A 21,944-nucleotide genomic window follows, 5' to 3' on the forward strand; every position below is an offset into this window, starting at 1 on the left:
CCCTTAAATCATTCATACCACAATGATATTTTTATTTGTTCATCTCAGAGTCTATGAGCAGATTCTTATAAATTTCTGGTCATGTTTTTTGATCTGATAACAGTACATGCAAGATTAAAGACACATGGGTAAAGGCTATGGCAAGTAGAAGAAGAGAATTATCCTTACTAGAATAAGCAGAGAAAGAGTGATATATTGTAGTTAGAGTTAATAGAGGGTTGTGAGGAGGTTGTTTCAACTTTGTTTATGTTTTTATATGTATTTTTCCATCAAATATTGCTGTCAAGCAAAGGACGATCTCTTGTAATACACAGAATATTTTAAATTCCTGACATAGAAAATCGAATCTTGCATAGGGTTAAGAAATTAGTAAGCATGGTAGCATCTCATATTTGCTGTGCTGTTTCCAAAAAACTGCTATAGTGTGCTATCAGTATGAAAATTGTGAATCAGGGCAGTGAATACTAAGTTTTAGCGACGTGTGTTTGTTTAACTGTTTGGGTTTTATGTAACGGCATCAAAAAACAAATGTTGTCAATGAACCTCGTCCTGTTTTGATCGCCTTTTCTGTGGTCCAGAAAGTTGTAAGACAGAGTCATATAGTTTTTTAACTGGTGTTTCTATCACAGTGACGTACATACTCACGCTAACAAGAACTATATTAGGTATAAGACACTTTAAAGACCTTGGTTGCGCCATAGTAAACACGTAATATGAGGCCGTCTTGAACAATATGTCTCCATGTATTCTTCTCCTGCATCCTCAATCCTTCTTTAAGGCAATTTACTGCATGCATCCTTATATCCTAAAGCATCCCTGAACATAATCCAGAGGCTAGAGCTCAAGGCTGGTATGTTTGATCCATCTTAGAGGTTTCTGCACAACACATACAGTCAGTACATTCAGCAGCTCTGCTATTTCAACTCAAAGCACAAAGTACGTACTGCAATAATAACGTCTCTGCAGATAAAGGCGCCCCCGTCCTACTGCCAGGCCTCTGTTATACGATCACAGCTGCTAAGAGATGTGTATTTGTAGAGTGGGGAATTAACTTTTCAAAAAGGGACCCAGCTGCTGACAGATAAATGTTTGAAAGTAAATCATCATTTGTGTCTGAAATCTACCAGCCACTTTCCTGTTGTACCAGCATTAGCAGGTAGCTGGAGCAAATTTCCTGCCCGCCCAGAGTCCTTATTAGGATGAATTGTCGTCCATCTCCAGCGTATCGATCCATCGCACAGCCTTGGATTCACTCTTTTTGTTTTAAAAAAAATCAGGGTTCTTTAATTCGGGCGGTGCAAAAGCACCTGACTTCCCCTCAGCCCCTCTCCCCATCTCTGTTATTTTCTCTCTCTCCTTCATCGTAGCTCTTATAAATATGCTGAAATGAAATATACTCTGTTGTTAGTGGTGAATGATGTCTTGTGATACTCTCTCTCTAAGCCTTTGGATAGTGCTGTGTTTATTGTGTATGATGTATTCATATTAGCATTTATGATAATGATAAGTCAGAGAAAAAAATTAATCCAAGACTCTCCAAAATTCTTCTGTATTCTTATTATATGGGATCCATGTGAAACAAAATGAAATAAACATGAAATTATTCTGTTGAAGGTAAAAATGTGTATTTTTGTTCATCGCTGTTGGCTTGAATTTGGTTTGGATGACAGAAAACATGCTATAAAATGGTACAAATTACTTTTATGAAGAACAGGAAATTATTTGGTTAGTTAACACCGCCTTGCTTCAATAATAAACTGAGTGTAAACACAGCAATGTAACATTTCACTGATGGTTATCTCAGAGGAAGTGCAACTTTTTTGCATGCCTCTAACATTTCAAGACTATTTTAGCCAGCTTGATAGGCAGTATGCAGGCCACTTTGCATTGGCCCGGTCTGTGGTTTTGGTTTGGAAGACTCCACTAAGAAGACTCCTATTGGTTTGGAGGAGTACTTAACTGATTCTTTCACCTTGTGTCTTTTAACCCCTAAAAATCTATTTGTTTTTAAACTATTCAGTTATTTACAGAATGACTGGTCAGAAGTATACCTCATGTTTCACCATAAAGCTTTGATTCTCCAGATTCTGACAAAGTTAACCATTCCAAAATAAAACCTCCATAGCTGCCACAATTAATACATTTGTTGGACTATAAAAGTGACACAGCTCACCATTAGAAGCTCTCCTGTACTCTCCTGATCATAATATCCCATCAAAACAGTTCTGCTGTATCAGAAAGAGTCCCCACAATGTAAACTGAGTCAAATTTGTCCAAGTACAGGATTACATACAGAAAGATCCTTGGGCTGGTTTTGTTTAAATGCAATAATGAGCCTACAATAGCCAATGACGGCCTGGGTTAAAGGGAAGTGCCTGCCTCTCTTGTGATGTCACCGGCCCCAGCCATATAGGGACTGGTACACTGCCAGTAACATGAAAACAGTTAAATCTGTAACTACTGTCTGCAGTAATGTAAATATGAGTGCATAATGATATGTTGATGTAAAATTCATATTTATACTTATCCACAATAACAGTTGCTTTTTCTTTTTCAAGCATGTAAAAAGTGTAAAAATGCATTTGATTGTATATATTTCTCTCTTTCTATGTCAGTAACACTGATAGTGATGGAACAGGATTCCTCTGAGTGCCATCTTTCCATAGAGACCAAGATGACGTCTGTATGTTGAAGCATTCAGGAGTAGCAGCCGTTTAATTTTAGGTTTCTTTTTGGACTCTCCAGTTTGAAAATGCCTGGACTTTTCCTCATAAAAACAGGTGTAAAATCCAAAATTTCTGCTCTTTTGGTATCTTGCTATCTAGCTTTTAACCTGAAATAGCCAAGGCTTCATGTTTTGGTTTAGTTGAGTTTTCTAGCTAATACATCCAAGCTTCAAGTAAACTACAGGAATTTGTTTCACAATACAAATTCAGAAAGGTCTGACAGTTTGAGAAGTTTCCTTTATTACAACTGAATTTTGGTTGTTTTCTAGAGATCACCAGAAATTAACACATTATCATGGTAAAACTAGCTTTGTTATCCTGAGAAAAGAAATAGTGAAAAAAAACTAAAATTTGCTCATTATCACAAAAAATAGAGTAAAGTAAAATATCTGGATGTATGTTTACTCAGGGCTTCTGTACTCACTGAAAACAACACCGCAACCCACTTTCTGGTCGTGACCCACATGTTGGTAACCCCTGTTTAAAACCTGCAAATTCATTTGCCAGTTTTCAAAGATATGTACATAAGTAATTCAAGGCGATCAAGACTGCAGTGTTATTAAATGCAGTAGATGTAATCCTGTATTACAGTGACATGCCAGCATCCTCCATGGCCTGGCCCGTGCACACAAAGGTAGAGCCTTCTGTTATGTGTGCAGGTCTTATCATTTCAGCTCTTGTTGCCAAAGTAAATATGACGTGCCTCTTTAAATAGATTTCCTGTTAAAACGACTCACTGTTTACTGTAGCAATGATCTGTGTGTTCACTTTTCATCACCAGCTGGAATTCATGCTACATACTGAACCAAAACCACACTAGGCCTGCAAATTTATATCCTAGTGAAAAAAAGATTCCTCCAATAAGGATATGGTGCATTAAATACATATTGGAAAAGAAAGAATTCTGAGTTTTACATGTGACCAACTTAGGTTTTATGTCATCTCTTGATAATCTGAGAATCCTAATCAGCAATTTATGAAACTCACCAACAGCAAATGATATCTATGAAATAAAGGAGTCCAATGTAACAAAATACGAATTTTTACAATATTTAAACATTTTGATTAAAGTACAAAAATAAAGACCAGGCGATTTTACCATGTAGATATAATATACATATGCATGCATATAAAAGAAATGTTGGATTGCAGTTGCAATTGCAATTCATTAATAGTTTGCATATTTGATGCAGGTTGCAAATTTGACACTGAAAAGTTATATGCTGACTCAGCCGACTGACTTTGAAACTTGCCATCAGCTTAATAATTTCACCTTAGAAAGTTTTGATTCTTCTATACAAAGTTTGAGTATTTCCTGACAACATCTACCTGTGAAAAACACTTTCACACATCTAAAACAAAGTTTTGATATTAGATAGAAAACAGGAGAAGGTGTCATTTTTTTGGTTTCTGTAGGAGGAAATGCAGTTGACACAGTCAGTTGTGTTTTGGCTGAGCCTACATATTCTAAATATTTATCAGTATCATGGCAACTAAAAGTTTAGGGAAAACATGCTCATGGCTCCAAAAAATAGCTTTTCTTAAAGCGTGTATTAATAACACAGAATGTAGAAAGTTTTTTTCAACATTATACTTTCTTGGTAAATAAAAACAGCCACTCAAGAGCAACTTTAATAGACTTAATGACAGAGGTGCCAATCAATAGGCGAGGCGGGCAACTGTTTGGGGCTGACAAACTCTACATCATACCTTTGGTTCAAAATATGGAATGTCAGTAAGAAACCTCCCTAAGGAGGGCCATCTGACAACAGCCAATCACATTACATTGCTATGTGTTGCATTATTCCTTTTGAAAACTCAAGGCCGTGTCCAAAACTGGTATGAAATTCAAGGTGAGAAATCCCTGGATGTACGGGGAATAAGTTTGTCTAGTATTGTATGAGATAGCAGAACCCTAGTTGTACTCAGAGGTGGAGTAATTAAAAATTAATTCATTCAAAGTTCACTTAAAGTACTGAGTAAGAGTAGCGACTAAGGAGTTGTACGGTAAAATATGATATTTCCTTACTGGCAAGAACAACCAGAGAACAGATCTCCAACCAGGTAATTCAGGTAAAGTTACACCTCTATAATAATTCAAATGCACAGAAAAAATGACAGTTTTCAGATTGGTCCACACTACATATACTTAGATTACACTTTTGAAGGTGTTCGGTATTTTTTAATATGACAAAGCTGCAGTAACTCTTGAAAAGGCAGACAGGAACTGTAACTCAGTGGATAACTTCACTTTCTTGGTGCAAATAACAATAATCACCCAGAATTTGTTCAAAATCAAACTTTGTGAGTTAAAATCAACTCAGAAATGTAAACCCTAATATATCAATACTCCGTTTTTTGCAGCTGTTTTTGGATGTGGAGTCATTCTCTAGATATGTACTGAATTAGTCTGCAGAGGTAGAAAAAGTACGAGAGCATTGTACGCAAGTAAAAGTATAGTTACCCTGGTTAAAACATACTTAAGTAAAATTAATGATTAAAATGTGTACTCAAAAAGTGCAAGGGCCCAGTAACCCTACCCAACAACAGTAACTTGAGGAAATGTAATAAGTAACTTTCCAGGATACAAGAAAGAACAGCTGTAGGAAGATACGCAAATGATGATTATTTAATATGAAGTGAATGCGATGCTTACTTCTTTCAGCATTTAACTATGAACACTGGTTGGAGGGGGCTCAAGAATGTCTGCCCAAACAAACTGGTGAGTCACCACTGCTTAACGAGGAGCCCTCGAACGCAGCATGGGAGCAGCTCGTCCCCGCGGTGCCAACAGCAGCAACACCCCTTGAGAAAAGTGAAAGCCAACGCCCCGCTGTCAGCTCCTCCGTCTCTGGGTCCTCCCTCCTGCTCACTGACGCAGACAGAAAGCGGAGTTTCTGCAGAGCTCTCTGTGGTTGAGTCTGTGCTCCAGCACCGAGTTTAACTTCTCTTCGCTGAGACTTTTCATCGGAGGAGTCGATTCATCCAACCGTTAGTCCAGCAGCACCGCAGATACGGGGACTTTCTGTACTTCTGCGATCGAGACCAGTTCGTTCATTCAACGGCTTTTCGACGCTGCAGCTCTGAAACTAACCTACTGTCTGTATAATAAGTTAGTTATTACAGAATGGCTGATACTACCGCGTCTGGTCCCAACTGTGTGGAGAGGCTGAAAAGTTATGTGAAGACTCCCAAAGGTTCTATCCTCGCTGCTGAAATTGTAAGTTCATACACTTGGTTGCTAACATTCAACTTAAAGCACTGTATTAACAACTGCTAGCAAACCCGACTATAAAACGTTGGGTAACGTACGCTGAAGTAGCCTGCTAATCAATATTTAATGGCTAGCAAAGTAATTTAATGCTGTGTTATTGGTTTTTCCACTGTTAAACTTAAAAGGGAGGATACAGCTTCAGTTTTAGGGTGTTCATTTCAATGTTTTTCTTATTTGCTAACACATTGTAGTCGTGGTATGAGAGGCATGCGGTATGGGGGGTGAGGGATCAAGCAGGGAGAGGTTAAGGGTTTCCACCTGTCACTTTTGCTCCCCTGTTTTCTCATTTGGCTCCAAAGAGCCAAATGCTCAGCGTTAATGGCACATAAAAAGGTCATATGGGTTAACTCGACCCTCAGTAGCTGCTGTCAGGCAGGCCCCCCCCCCCTTTATTTTTTACTTCATACTAAAGCCTGCTTACTATTTGGAGGCAGAGGAGTGTAGCCCAAATATGGTGAGGAGAAAATCCAATGCATATCAAATCCCTTGCTCTCATAAAAACACATAAAGCTAGTTTTCCCCCACATTTTTGCACATCTGGATCTACTTAGCAGGCATATATGTGCCTACAGGACACATCAGAGCAACGCTTCAGTCCCGTAGTGAGTAGGTGTGGATTAAAATGTCCCACATCCTGGCAAGAATCAACCACTTCCTGTCAGGGAAGACAATTTTAATCAGGCTGTCCTTGACCACCGTTTTTCACATGATCGCCTTTGTTTGCATTTCACAGTGGTGTGCTCTCTTTAACACATGGCTGGCTGTGACCGGTGATTCTTCACTTCAGTTTTGCATTTTGAAAGTTGTATCTATTTTTCAGCAGTCAGGCATGTCTAATATAACTATTATGATACCTAACAGTAGCTGAAAGTGCCTAACTGGAAATGTTAGTACTTTCCCGAGTTTCAAAGCATACACTTGATCTTCTGTGCTCATAACTCAACAAGCTCATTATAAAGGAGGATGTTGGATGTTGGTGGAAAGTGGTCCACCCACTGTAAAGTCTTTTTTTTTCCCTTTTTGGAGCTAATGGAAAGTCCAGACTGTGTGTGAAGTTTAGGAACAAAGAATGTGAGAATTGCTGTGCAAACTTCTCCAGTGTGCCATTCAGGGATCGTTTCTGCCTCACTAGGTTCTCTGTATTTTGTTGTTTCCCTTCCTACTTCATGGCATTACAGGAGCCTTTTTAAAGAAGTCGTCAGCAGTGCTGCGCGTCTGAGATAGTTTACAGTGCAGGGAGAGGCAAAGTAGGAGTGAAACAGGAAGATAAATGTCATTGCTGCCTATTATGTCCAGTCTTGAGGGAATAGGGTGTTTAACCCTAGCAGCCAGGATTACACAGATTAAAATCTTAAACAGAAAAGAAACCAAACTCAAAGGAATAAATGCCCCTTTTTGGCTGATTTTCAGAGTTGTTTTGATGGTAAGCCTTGCCACATCAAAAGTAGAGTTGTATAGGCCTAGTTTTTCATTTATCCTGTCTGTCAAGGCATGACCATACTTGAAGCTGCTGAGCGACATGCAGATAACAGTAACACACCCATGAAGTGCAAATTCTGCTTGTCATGTGGCACAGTTTAGCCATTGGCTTCAGATCAGGATGAGTCATGTCCTAAGCCAATCCTTCGCCCTGCTGATACTATCATTAATATGAAGCAACCACATTGTCTTATGACTGGAAATAATCTTGTTTTTGAAGAAAGTATCAATGAAAAGAGGAAAAGGTTTAAGGAGAAGTTGACTAAATGAGTGAACATGACTGTGATGAAAAAAAAACTGAACTTTCCATTTCTCAACTCTCATGGTATACACTTTACAGAGCCACAGCATGCGCCTGAAACCGCCCCAAAATGTAAGAGAGTTCCCTTAGCAACTGTTGCTGTTTGGTGTGCCTCTGTACCATGGTCTGACTCTTGGCTCTCATATTGCTACTGACTATAATTAGCCAAGCATTCACGACAATTTCCCTCCAGTCGCTTTAAGAGCAGCTCATTATAAACTGATGTGAATAGCGGAGATCTTTAAAAGCTGACCCACGCAAACAGATCAGCTGCTGTGTGGGAAAACATAAAGGTGTCAACATCTCACAGTCTTTCTTGTCTCTGAGGGACTCTTGTGTTGTAGGAGTTGCTCTGTGTCATGGCCTCCTCTGTAGCCGCTTCACTCAGAGGAGTCAGAATAGAGCCTCCTTTGTACGGGACCCCGGCCTCGACCACCCCCGCTACTCTACAGAGGCAGCCTGTGCCAGTCTCCAGAACACATGAACTACTCATGCATCTGGCCGGCTGGCTGGATGGTTGTGCGTTTGTGTAACAGTTGCGACTGAGGGGAGGGGAAGCAGTAGTGACAGATGTAGGGCTGGTGTCAGAGTCAGTAACATCATGTGTGTAGCATATAGAGTGTGCAGTGATTCGACACTCGCCACCGTGTCGTCTGCATTGCAATGTGTGAGATGTGATTTGTTTAAAGAACTTACCCTCACCAGGCTTTTAATTTCATAAATGCTGCATTAATTAATTAATTTTCTTTTTTGGCAGTGAAGATGTATATATTGTACACTACAATCCTGTTTAAAGCATCACAATTTACTATAGATTTGATCCTTTCCTCATTATCATCATCTTCATTCATTATCCACCAAAGGTACTTGAACCAGAGGCTTTGATGTCACATGCTTTAACATTGTCAATAAATGCAGGACAAGAAAGTTGATTAAAAAAGATGAATATTTATGAGAAGTATCCTTAAATGCTTGAAACTGCAATGATCGATCCTTTCACTTTTGTTATGCAACAACTCTTTATAGTGGTATGAGTATTTCTTAAACTTTCAATTGATTTTTTTTCCCAAATGTAAACTAAACATGAACTATAACACAAAAAATTGCACACAAAACCATTACATACTGTGCAATTTCAAGCTGACCCTCTGACAGTCGTGATGGTCTGTGAGGTCTTTGTGATTGCGTTGTTCACGATGCACAACCATCGTGCACGATTATGTGCTCACTCTATGTGGGTCTAGACCTTATGGTACACCTTTTCAGACAGATAGATTTCAGTGACTTTGTTTCTCATCCATTCCTAAATTTCTTTTTCGGCATGATATGTTGGTCTTTAAGGTATTTTAGCCTATTTTACTTTGTCAGACATGTTCTATTTAATGGATTTCTTGATCAAACAGGTTTGGCAGTAATCAGACCTGGGTGTGGCTAGTGAATTTGGACTCAGGTTTCCAAAAACCTGATTAATCACAGTCAATAGAGTGGTGCAGTCATGACATATTTTTTTTTTTTTTAAGATTTATTTTTGGCCTTTTTTGCCTTTATTTGATAGGACAGTGGATAGAGTTGGAAACAGGGGAGAGAGCGGGGAGAGACATGCAGGAAATAGTGCCACGGGCCAGATTCAAACGCGCATATGGCACGTGCCTTAACCACTCCACTACCAGCGCACCAGTCATGACATAATTTTGTAGGCAAACCCGAAAGTTCACGTAGCATGGGTTCCCTCGTCATCGAGCCTATGCGCTTCAGCTGATGACATATGTAGTCCTTGTTAGCTATCTTTTAGCAACCGCCTTTATTAAGACGTGAAAAGATAGAGAAATTCAAAGGTGGGGCACGTTTCAGATGTATTTCATGTCGGAGGATACAACGTTAAACTCTCCTGAACTTGTGTTTACCACAGACCTTATTTCAGGCATTTAACCGAAAACGCATTCAAAATTCCCATAGACTTTCAGATGAGGGAACAAGTGCCAAAATTCTAACTTGCTTCTGCATTTTAGGACTCATTCCTGCACCACTTTATTCCTGATTTAACAAGGGGAAGCTCATACTTTTTCCCATAGGGCCAGGTGGGTTTGGATGGCTTCTTACCCTTAAAAATGAAATCATTTTTTGAAAACTGCATTTGGTATTTACTTGGGTTATCTTTGTCTAATATTAAATTTGTTTGATGATCTGAAACATGTGAGTGTGATAAGTATGCAAAGAAAACAGGAAGGGGGGCAAATACTTTTTCACAACACTGTACTTTAGTCATTTAACCACAGGTTCCAGATGTCAGGGCAGCTCTTGAATACAAATATCAAACAGTTTACAAACAACAGGCCATAGACTCTAGCAGAGTCATATTTGTGCTCATTTCAGTAATATTACTGTACCTTTTCAGTCAATATTGTTCTGTGGCTTCTCACAACATCATTGCTGGCTTCCCCCCTCTCTGTTTGTCAACAGATGTACATTTTGTGTGAGGGGGAGGTAAACAGCACTGTGAGCTTTGCAACAGTGCAGTTGCACTAAGAAACCTTCAGTGGGCGTCATAGCACACCACACTGTAGTCTAACATGGTGTAGTTTGAATTAATGAGCCAGTTTTTCCATAGAATCTATTTACATTGTGATGGGCCTGGGGGGTCACTTTTCTGCTGTTGTGATGGTCTTTTTACAAGCAAATATCAGGATTTTGAAAAGGTACATGTCCTTTCATTTATATTTGTTTGATGAATTATTGGGAAATAGGCCAAGATGCACAACTGTGGGATCCATGGGATTCCTTTAACATAAAACATCCTCAAGAGCCTTAATAGCTTTGCTCCAGAGTGTTTATATTTTTTAAACAGCCATAAAATCAGTGAGTGATTATAAGCATTCATTTGCTCACGCTCTCTCCAACATTGCTGCTGTGCACCAAGTGTTTTTTTTAATATGGGGTGTAACAAAGAAGCGTATTCAATTTTTCCACCCAAACCTCTCCACCTTCAACATGAGTCATATTTAATGCACTGTACGCCGTAAATGGTTTCAGCTTTTTCAATGTTAAAATACCAACTCATGTGGCAGGGCTTTTCCCATTGCACAGCCGTACTTAAATTAACCACACATTTGATTAACAAATAATAAGCAGAGTATATCATATTGAAAATAGTTTTAGCTTTAAATTGTGAACCACCTTTTCATTTTTTGCAGTTTATGAGAATTTGCAGAACATGGTATGTCAAATTTGTAAACCAAACAGTTTCTAGAGTTGTGTACGTGCCTCAGTGCAAATATGCTAAACTTCAGGGCTGTGTATAGGAATTATAAATCAATATCTCCTCTCTGCTCCTTGATACTCCTCACTGTGTTCAGTTATATTAAATTTTTAGCCTTGAAAGTCCTCAGGAGTTGTAAATTTTTCAGTTTCCCACTCCTTCACAGCTCTCACTTGTTGTGTGAATACTTCGCCCCCATGTTTGCAACAATTGCAGCATTGAAAAACAGAGACTGATACTGGTTCTGAGCCGTGGGCTGCCTACGTTTATGATTTCTGCTCACTGGCTGCATTTCAGAGGAATGGACTGAGAAGAATGCGTGCTGACTTTTTACCCTCATATGGGAAAAATATGATGTTGATGTGCTGTAAATCTCAGGAGAAAGGAGCACGTGACTGACAGACTGACAGAACGCATTGTAGGCCATCCAATTCTCTCTCTCTGACAGTGTTTTTATGTAGGAAAAGATGGTTGTTTCCAAAATGTTGTTTATAATGTGGCTGTTGAATTGTGAGCTGACTGCAGTAAACACAGACAGCGGTAAATGAAACAATGATACTCTGTCTCACTGGTCCTGGGTACTGAGTGAAGATGAGTCTTTGATGTGTGAGGGATTCAGGCCTGAAAATACTATCAGATATGCTCTAGAGAGAATACTGCATTACTGTTCAAACCTTCCTCAATACACTAAGTATTGCTATAACTAACCATGTATTGTAATTTATAAGCTTTTTAGCAGCTCATTTTCCACTCAGAGAAGAACTTTGTCAACATTTCTTTTATTAAATGAGACTTGGTGACATATTAGCTAACAGACTTGTGAATATTTCCAAATTAAGCTCCCTAAAACGTTGCCTGCACCTGACTGAACATAGATTGAAGCAAAGAGGCATGGACAAGGGTTTCACCATACCAGATCTTTGAATTCTGATATAATTCTAGTAAAATCAAATTATATTGATGCCTGTTTTAATTAGGGGTAGATGGATTATCTGCTTGGCTGATTATTGATACCAATATTTGGCATTCCTGATAATCTGCCAAAATCAATTAATCCAACGGTGTTGCTACTTTGGCTCCAATTCAAGGTGTGTCTTCCCCCCTGGTTTTGATTTCACACTCTACATTCTCCCCACACTCACTCACAACACTATCTGACTGGCTTGATGTCACACAACTACAAGCTAATCAGCACTGAGGCCTGGGTGGCACTGGCACAGGAAGTGTACAGCATCACTTCCTGCTGCTTTGTTGTTCGAGGTGAATTTCTTACCAGGTTCCAAGGGTTTGTTCTGAGCTGGGTAAAACAGCCTTCGCTTATGTTGCTCCCTGGACCTGGAATGATTTACAGAGCACCTTCCATCTGAAAGATCTAGTCTCACTGGATAATTTAAAACTATGTTAAAAGGCCAGTTAACTGAAAAATGTGACTGCTTCATTAAGCTGGCTTTATTACCTCCACCAAGGAGGTTATGTGATTGGCAGGGTTTGTTAGTTAGTTAGTTTGTTTGTTAGCAACATAACTCAAAAAGTTATGGACGGATTTTGATGAAATTTTCAGGAAATGTCACAAATGGCATAAGGAAGAACTGATTCAATTTTGGGAGTGATCACCGTCCTGGAATTTTTTAAAAGGATTCTTCACTATTGGGGGATAGGGCTAATAGCGAAGTTCTACGCTCTCTGAGTGTTTTTCTAGTTTTGTTCTTTTATTCTGATGTTTCTATGCCACACTTGTTGTATTTTAATGTTTTAATAAGCCCCTTGAAGAGGAGGTCCTAATCTCAATGAACTACCTGGCTAAATAAAAGTTCAATAAATCAAACAAAATACTTTTCCCACATCAAGTACATTTTTTATCATAACAAATGGATATCAATTCCAAATATTGGTTATTGGTCACTTACACTACTAAAATTCGGTATCATTATCAGCCTTGAAAATCAATATCAGTTGAACCTCAGTTAAATACCACAGTAACAAAGTTTGATGTTCTAGACATCACATATTTGTTCCCGAAGTCTTGGTTGGTACCCACAGTTGTGTTTTTTTTTTTTTTGTTTGTTTGTTTGTTTGTTTGTTTGTTTGTTTTTGGCGTTACCAAATTAGCTTACAGAAATTTCTGGCCAGTTCAATGTTTGTTTGATTGATTGATAATGTAACATTTATATCTTCAGTACACATTATAGCTACATGGGAGGGCTCCACCCTGTAACACTCAGTCTCTCCACCATAATAAAACACTGAACAAGGTTTTACCAACCACTGCATGAATAAAACCTATGTTATGGAGTTGAGGTGGCTTTTTCCAGGCTTGTTGTGCAGAAAGCACCAAGTCAGGACCAGACTGAGTCTGGAATTAGTATTATTCAAGCTAGCACTAGCCATTAGCTCACCAATCAGCACAGACAGCACATAAGGTAGACTTCATAAGTCAGAAGATAAAGGAAACAAAGTTGTTGGGTTGCGATGGCTTGTACCTTGTAAAAAGTGGGTCATCAGAAAAAATGTTTGGGAAATACTGCTTTAAAGTAAAAGGTATGATGATGAATAAAGAAAAAGACCTCAGCTAACCTAAATCAGTTGGTCCAGCCTGTAAATTATTTGTGTGAAAGCCAATATTTAAAGCTCATATAAGCTGATTTTTATAGCCAAGATATCTGTTTTAAATAAATACTGGCAGAAATTTTAATATCTGCCTGTACTGACAATCTACTTTTTTTTAGCTAATATCTGCCAATACCGATATCATGATGATAATATCATACAGCCCTAGTTTAAAGTAAAGGATGAACAAAGAAACTGACTTTAGTTGACACAGGTCTGTTGGTCCTGTCTGAAACATACATCCAGTATTTACTGTACTTTTTAAGCCAATATTTGCTCATATTGATAAGCCATAATATTTGTGTATCCCTATAGTTTTTTATAAGCTTTGGCACTTATGGAGAATATTTATCAGTAAAATAATGAAGATATATTGTATCAAAAAGTAATAAAATATTCATCATTGTGACAGCTTAAGTGTTGACTACTGAACACTGAAGTGCAAAATTCTTTGAGAGTAAAAAACTGTCAAATTAAGCAGGCTTGATTATGTTTTAATGTTTACCTTAAATAACTCCATCCCAATCCCACTGCCTACAAAATTAAAATACTATCAAAGCAACTGTTTTCATCACCCCAGTTGTTTGTATTTGTATTCTCAGTATAAACTTATGATTTGTCATTTTGTGTTTGGAAGACTGAATTTCTGGTTTGCATGACAAATTTATCTTTTTAGGTAACATTGAAGTTACCTTGAACCTTGAAGTTATGTAATGAAACATTTATACTTGGGTCTGTGTATTGAAACAATGTTGTCAAACAAAATGATGCAACCTGACCTGCAAAGTCTAAAAGAAGAAGGGATTATGTAATGTCTGCCTTTTCTGTTGCAGAGTATTCTGGGATGTCTTAACTCCTCTGTTATCAAAACTATAGGCTCTGTGTTTATTGCTTTTCCTCTTCTCTCTCTCTTAGCTCATCAGCTTCATCATCATCATCTGCTATGCTGCCTCTCGCTATGGAGGTTACTCTGCTGTGGCCATCTGCGAGATGATCTTTGCCATTGTCTTCTTCGGCATCTTCATGATGGAGATGGACAAACAGATCAAAGTGGTCAACTGGGTCTGGACTGTGAGTTCTCTTCCTGTCTTAGAGTATCACATGAGTTCACACAGGCACGTTGTATGGTCAAAGTTGCACAATTGCCCACGTTCTACTTCCCTCTTTTATGTAGGATCTTTTCCGTGCTGGAATCGGCGCGGTGCTCTACATCATCACGTCTCTGATCTGCGTGATTAGAGGAGCTGGGGATGGCGCTCTTATTGCAGGCGGGGTCAGTGAATGAATTTAGCTCTTCCTTTGCACCTTTCATTGTTTATTTTGACAACCAACAACCAAGGAAACTGATTGTTATTGTGGTAACTGAAGTTTGTACTTGTTCTACATGTTTGATAAGAGTGCTTGGACAGTGTTGAGTAATACTCAAATCTTGTGTGTAAGACTTCCTTCCTGTTTCACTGTAGTGAGTAAGACCTAAGCAAAAATCTTGTGTCAAACAAATTTCATAGGTTTGAGACAGAAGTGCTAAAATTGACACAAAATCTACGGCTCCTTCTGGTTTAAGAAGTCTTCTTCGTTGTTTTTTTCCTGTCTGTGGCTTGTCATGGTATCATAGCTGCCACAAACAGGATGCTCTGGGTTTGAGAGCTAGGTAACACGCATTTAGAGATTATGAGGGGAAGGTTAGGAGTCAGTCACATGCGTGAGATATCAGTATTATGTCAAAGAAGAGCAGCATATAGCCACTCATGATATTGTTATTGTAATAGGAATCATTAAACAAGGAAACGAAATGGATGTTGACTGTCATGAAACATAAAACAAGGCATAAAACATGCACAAACTACTGCCAACAACAGAGGGAGCATTTCTGTCCAGAGAGCAGATGTATGCTGTGTGATACCGCAGGAAGGATGTAATCACAGAATAAATTATTCAAGTGTAAAGTCTAATATGGTAGAAAAAAAATAAAGTTAAAGTTTCAACCAATCACAACACTCCCTGGTTCTTTCGCATTGAAGGCATTTAATATCTGTATGAAAAATGCTTTATTGATTACGGGGGTAAAATTCAGTTTAGCTGGTTTCAGGTTATTGTGAAAAAATTTGGTAAATAAATAAAAGTGCTCAGATAGATTTTTGCACATTAAAAGTAAATGTCCCATCATGTTTCCCCACCACAAAGCCTCACTACCGCCTACATGAGCCCTGTCTGACCTATTTTCACCTCTGCTCTGCTGTTGAATACCACATGGAATTATTTGTGACTGAGTGCATTACCTCTACACCTAAAATAACACAATTTTAACCTGCAGTCACTTGCTTCTGTTACAAATAAAGTTGGGGATCCTTTTAGGAATAGTCTTAAGAGGTACACTTCATTGAAAGTTACACTGTGGAGTATCTGATAGCATTGATTTTGACACTCTCATCAGACAAAGCTGTACATCATGCTGTATCTCTGCTGCAGTTTTCTTTGTTATTTTTATCAGAAAGTTCCCAAGTGCAGTCTTTCTCAACGCCATGGGGTGCCTTCAGAGTACTTTAAATTCCAGTTAATATGCAGATGATGAGCTGTCCTAGCATAAATGACCAACATTGTCTCGTGCCCTTTTTCTGATTGAAAATCAGCATCAGTTAGCGAGTGAATCAGCTTATGACAGAACACACTGTGACCAAATCCTATTTTGAGAGGGTGCCCTGATGGAAAAACAAGTTAAGAAACACTGCCCTAGTGCTTTATTATTTTTTCAGTCAGATGTACCAGTCATTGACATTTTTTTCTGTGAAAAAAAGAAAAAAGAAAGCAGTTTCTGCAGTATTTTTTTTTGTCACTTACCCTCCTTAAACTTCCAGCTGTTTATACGTACTGAAACATAAGCAATCTGTCTTTTTTGCTGACTATCTTTTATAATAGCTCATAAAGTTATTTTCAGTCTCTTTCTTATCCAGTGTAAAACTCCTCACAGGAATGTAAGATCAGTTTTGAGGTTTATGCACCTTCAAATCAAGACAAAAATGGCATGGGTGGCAATCTTGTGGGAGAAGATGTATATTTATAATGCAATTTCTTCAGAAGGTTACAGTGAGGTCAGATATGAGAGAATATGCTGGTTAGGCCCTGTACTGCTCTGGCCTCCTGATAGCATGCATCCAGGCCCATGCCTCATCTCTCCATGTATCCTCCCTGCTGACCCCTGCACAATGCATGCTGTCGCCCTTGACATCTAGTCCAGCCAACCAGGTCCTGAGCACCCAGTACGCTAGAAGCCAATAGAAGCGCAGCTTTCTCAATTTTAGGTTACAGTGTGCTCCCCAAAAACATAGAGAAAGATAGAAAAGTAAAGCAGGTTTAAAAAAAAAACAACATAAAATAAACAGGAGTTTAAAGTACATTTTTCCCATGCTACTTCTTTGTGATTATTGTTATTGTTATTTTATTAATGTATGTTTTTCCCAAATGTGTGTCATTATATGAAGGCAATGAAATGATATTGGGTTTTTGGTCTTTGTTTGTCAGGTGTTTGGTCTAATTGCTGGCCTGTTGTTTGCTTATGACACCTATACCATCTACCTGCAAATCAAGAGCACCAGGCAGCACACAGCAGCCTCCACTGGTAAGAAAAACACATTCTATTTAACACGTGAATTATTTGGCAAGGGGGAGAGATGATGTACTGAATGTTGAAGATAATCACAGCAGCAATGATATCCAGTACAATATCAATCTAACCCCAAGGTGTGATGTTCCAGAAAATAGAGGCAAAAAGTGAAAATAAACAAAAGATCATATTCAGTCTCAGAACACACTGACAATCATTACTTAATATTGTCTCATAAAGGCTTTATCTCTGGGTATGGACATGATTTGTTCTGTCACACTAAGGATGATCCAAAAGTAGCTGCCAGATACTGACAATTGTGGCAAAATTGCCCATCATCTCTATAGAAATATAGCCATAAATGTATCTTCTCTATGTGCAGTACACAAGTGAGGTCTGTCAGCCAAGTCTTGAACTGAGGCACAATGTACTAAGGAATCCTTTTGAAGCAAAAGGCGAAAATTGCCTATGTAAATATGTACAGAGAGATTAGATTAAATTTAACTCTATCAACTCAACTAGTTCTGCAATTTGACAGAAACTAGACTGATGCATGGCCTGGCTGATTATCAGTGCCATTATTGGTCACTAGGCTGATTATGTGTATTTGAATGTCATTTAGCTAAACAGTGATAAAATACATCAGTTACCCATTAAAAGCCAGATGGCTTAAGTAATGAGATGAGGACCCCCCCCCCAAAATAAATAAATAAATAAATAAATAAAGGATTAAAGAGTGTGCTAATTTGGCTCTGCTGTTGGGTGCGTCTTCCTCTCTGGCTTTGTTTTCACCCTCCACAATTTCCACTAATGTCCTCCTCACGATGACTTTATGGCATCACCATCTGTTTCCCTGCTGCTAATGTATTGCTCTGAGATATTTCTTGTGTCAAGCTAGAGTGCTAAGTTATGTAACTTTTATCACTTTAAGGAAATTTTTCTGAGTCATGATAAATGCATATTGGTTCCAGTTATTGGTTAGCAGACTCATGAACTAGTAATAATTGGTATCATTACTGGCCCTGAAAACCCAGTTTCAGTTGATCCCTACTATATGGTGTGAACATTTACTTGTGTGTTAAAAGATTAATTTTATAATAAAAGCAGTCTGTTTATGACACTGAGGAATAAGACTGACTAATGAAGAAAATTCCTGAGAAATACTCAGAACTCCTGGCTGAGGTGGAGTGATACATATTGTGAAAGTCCCAGTGATCACTTGGTTTAAAGTAACTGTATAGAATATTGTATGAATATTTATAATCTGCCTTATAACATACATGTTCTTTTTCTAATGTGTGATTTTTTTATTTGCAGATGACAGAGTTTAAACACTCCAAGACTTGTGTGAAGATCACATCAGAAGTGAAATTCTCCAGAAGTTAAGAGAGGACGATGGACTTAGTGTAATGAACAGGTCACAGATTAATCAATGGCACTGTTTGGTGGGAACAGATAAGAGATTTTTTTTATTGTAAAGGGTGACGTAGTGAGAGTGAGTGGTACTGTACACCTGTGCCTTCTACATGAGGAATTCCCCTCGTAAAACTTGACTCCAAACCTCAACGTACCACTGATTCAGAAAGGGAAAACTGTAAATACTAAAGGCAAAGGTTGATATCATCAAGCAGCTTGTCTAATACACGTCTACTGTTAATGGACTGCTGTAGTAAGTAGTTACTGTGTCATATGGACTTCAGACATAACTGACACATGAATGGGTGCTTTACCGATTGTTTAACATTAGATTTTGCATTTCTAGTGTTTTTTTCCAGTCTTTTTTAGCTGGCCAAACATTTCCTTCTCTGTTATTTAATGAATTCTCTTAGGAATGTGCTCACTGTTTGTTAGAGTGCCTTCATGTTGCATTGAAATTAATTAGTCATTTATCTTTGAGTTGGCAAATACTATGAACTAGCTATAAAGTGCCTTTTTTACCAGTCAGAGTTTATTCTGTATTGTACTATTAGCCAGTGGCACTTGTCCGTTACTTTAATTTAATCCCCAGGTTTGTACCCTAATTTCTGGCTCAGGTTGATTTTGCCCCCTTTTTTATGCTGTTAACACATTTATGATGCAACACAAGATTTTATACAGTGCTACATTTTTTTTAAATACATGTTAATGAAGAACAGAATTGCAGTTTTAATACATCCTGTTACTCTGTCTCCTAGCCTTTTGTGGTTATGTGTCCAATGAATTTGACCTTACTATGAGTTTTTCTTAACATGCTTTACAAGAGTCTGTAACTTCAGAATTCAAAGCAACCCTGCTTTTGGAAATAAAAGCCATTTTTATGACCAAAAAAGACTGTTTTATAGCTTATATTGTTTGATTATCGTACCACATCTTTCAACATTCTACATAAGGTTTTACTTATAACTTCATGTAGGTGCAGTTACTAATAGATAATGTAGGTGCCGTGTTTCCAGTTCCATCAGAGTGCCACTAGATGGAAGCAGACTGCTGCTCATATGAGATGAAACGTTAACTAGAGGAATTCCTGTCCCATTATGAAGAGGGTCTGTGCGAGTTTGTAAAATATAAACAAAGCAGTTTCTCGTTAGGCTGTTATCAGGAAAGGAAATGTTTTCACATAGCCTCTACTGACCTCTCTCCTAGTCTTCTACTGACCTTGTGCAGCATTTATCTCTCATCTCTAATCTCTCCTGAAATGGTTTTAAATCTTTCAATTTGAGATTACTTTACGTTTATGAAAATCCTTTCCTGCTTTGCCTCAGTGCATGATGCTTTTCAGCTGCAATAATCATTACAGTATGTTACCCATGTCTTTTGAAAGACCTGCTTAATCTTATTCCAAATGTTGTTGCTGCTGGTGTAGCAGCACAAATATAGTCCACTAACTTCCCCTGGAAAACAGCTGTGCTCATATCTCCTTGCATAAATCTTTATGGAAAGATTTATTGAGATGTTAAAAGTGAAACCGCCCACGATCAGCATTAAGATACTCACCCACTTTGTTATAATTTCTTTTTTTAATTGCCAAATTTTATTCAATTCGACTTTCTTTTGCAAATAAACTCACATATTTGAATGGAATAACGCTGTACTCTTCCTTTACACATATGGTTTTGAGTCAACATGACTGAAGGATTTTTTTCCGGTTTATGTTCTTCTCGATACCAGCCGTCATTAAAACAACAGGGATTGTAACGTTTAAAACTCGTCACAACGAAACATTCTCTCTAGATAAAGTATTTACTGAATTAATAGGAGGTTTTGGATACTTCCTTGTAACTTTGAAGTGTAGACCAAACTTTGGGGCAGCCGGTTTCCCTGTTTAATTCTTAATCCTTTTTTTAACGGCAGATGTAAAGTTAATGGTTTGAGCAGATGCGTTCTCCGGTTGGGAAACTTAACTTCAAGATAAATGTTGTTACGATATATATTTTTTGATCAATTGTTTTTAGTGAATATCTTCACAATGGAAGTATTTAATCAGTTTTTTGTGTTTCATAATTCAGCGGCTATGTTTTTCTGCTCATCAATTTCAAAGACAGCTGCCCGATGGTGCTTTATTTTGAAAGCCTAACCGGAAGCCATGTTTCTGAGTCATGCTAGCTTGTCAGTTGAGTTCCCAAAGTAGTTAGCCGAGTCGGAAGGAGGAGTCTGTGGCAGTATGAGGGTAACATCATGTAGTTTCACACAGTCTGTGTGACTTTAAAATATTAAGACTTAGTTGTTTCCCATGTTTTATCTCTTGGAAACTTATTCGTGTTTTTAACGTCCAACCGACATCATGTTCCTGCGCGGATCAAAGAAGCGACGGTCCAACCGCTCGGTGAGTCTTTTCTTTCATACATTTTTACCTTAATGTTTTCTCAAAGCTGATTAAGAAAAGTTTATATCATCCTCTGAAAACACAAAGGCTATGTTTAGCTTTTATGAAGTGTTAAAGCCTTTTTAAATTCCGCATTAAAAGTGGACTTGAAGTTAACTTGTAAGTGTAACTGAGAAAACAGCTCGAGCGGAACTTTGTCCCACCTCCACCTGGCTTTTGTGTCGGTGAAATGTCTTTGTTAAAATGTTCCACCACTGTTTAGCTTAAAAGACGTAACACTTTGATGATTCGGGTGTTACTTTTTGGCTTTTTGTGCTTAAATTGCATTCTTTTTGTCTTAAGGCATTTATGGCGCCCCAGGTAGAGTCAGGAGGGGTCCGACTGACTCACTGACGTCATAGAGTTTTTACCTGGGCATTTTGTGGCGTCTGTAACCTGAACGTGTTTATTACCTTTGTCAGGTTTTCATTATAACAACAGTTGCTGCTCTGTTAAATTATGCCTCAGCTGGAATTTTTTCCCAAAACACAGACTTATGTGAGCAGATTACTGAACAAATGAAGCTTGTTTTCGGAGCAGACTGACAGCTGTGCGGCCATGAAACATCTGGCTCTGCAGCACACTTGGAAGATATCCAGAAAGAGACTGTGAACACAACCAAAATGATACCACAGGGGCTGCTGTAAAATCTACTTTTAAAGAAGAAGACTTCATAGGGCTGGGAATCTCATGGAAAGCTCCCCATACGGTTGTCCACTAACAATAACATCGAAATTACAGCAAATCTGCCATGACTGCACTCACCAGCCACTTTATTAGGTACACCTTTCTAGTCCTGGATGGACCCTCTTAATTCTTTGTGGCATGATTTCAGGTGTTGGAAACATTCCTCAGAGAT

General features: G+C 38.3%; 2 protein-coding genes across 2 annotated transcripts in view; both read left to right on the forward strand.

Annotated features, from left to right (window-relative positions):
• Positions 1 to 5,537: 5,537 nt before the first annotated feature.
• On the forward strand, positions 5,538 to 19,565 carry plp2b (proteolipid protein 2b). The gene is made up of 5 exons (XM_041798314.1): positions 5,538 to 5,946; positions 14,559 to 14,714; positions 14,818 to 14,916; positions 17,163 to 17,259; positions 18,562 to 19,565. Exons 1-5 carry the CDS (start codon positions 5,854 to 5,856, stop codon positions 18,573 to 18,575), a joined length of 459 nt encoding a protein of 152 aa, XP_041654248.1. The 5' UTR covers positions 5,538 to 5,853; the 3' UTR covers positions 18,576 to 19,565.
• Positions 19,566 to 20,885: 1,320 nt separating this feature from the next.
• Positions 20,886 to 21,944, forward strand: part of prickle3 (prickle homolog 3) — a 47,731-nt gene continuing 46,672 nt past the window's right edge. Inside the window, exon 1 of the mRNA XM_041798520.1 lies at positions 20,886 to 21,046. Within this exon, the coding sequence (XP_041654454.1) occupies positions 21,005 to 21,046 (42 nt within the window). The 5' untranslated portion in view covers positions 20,886 to 21,004. The remainder of the gene's footprint in view (positions 21,047 to 21,944) is intronic.

Source organism: Cheilinus undulatus, linkage group 11, assembly GCF_018320785.1.
Source record: "Cheilinus undulatus linkage group 11, ASM1832078v1, whole genome shotgun sequence".
NCBI classification, from domain to species: Eukaryota; Metazoa; Chordata; class Actinopteri; order Labriformes; family Labridae; genus Cheilinus; species Cheilinus undulatus.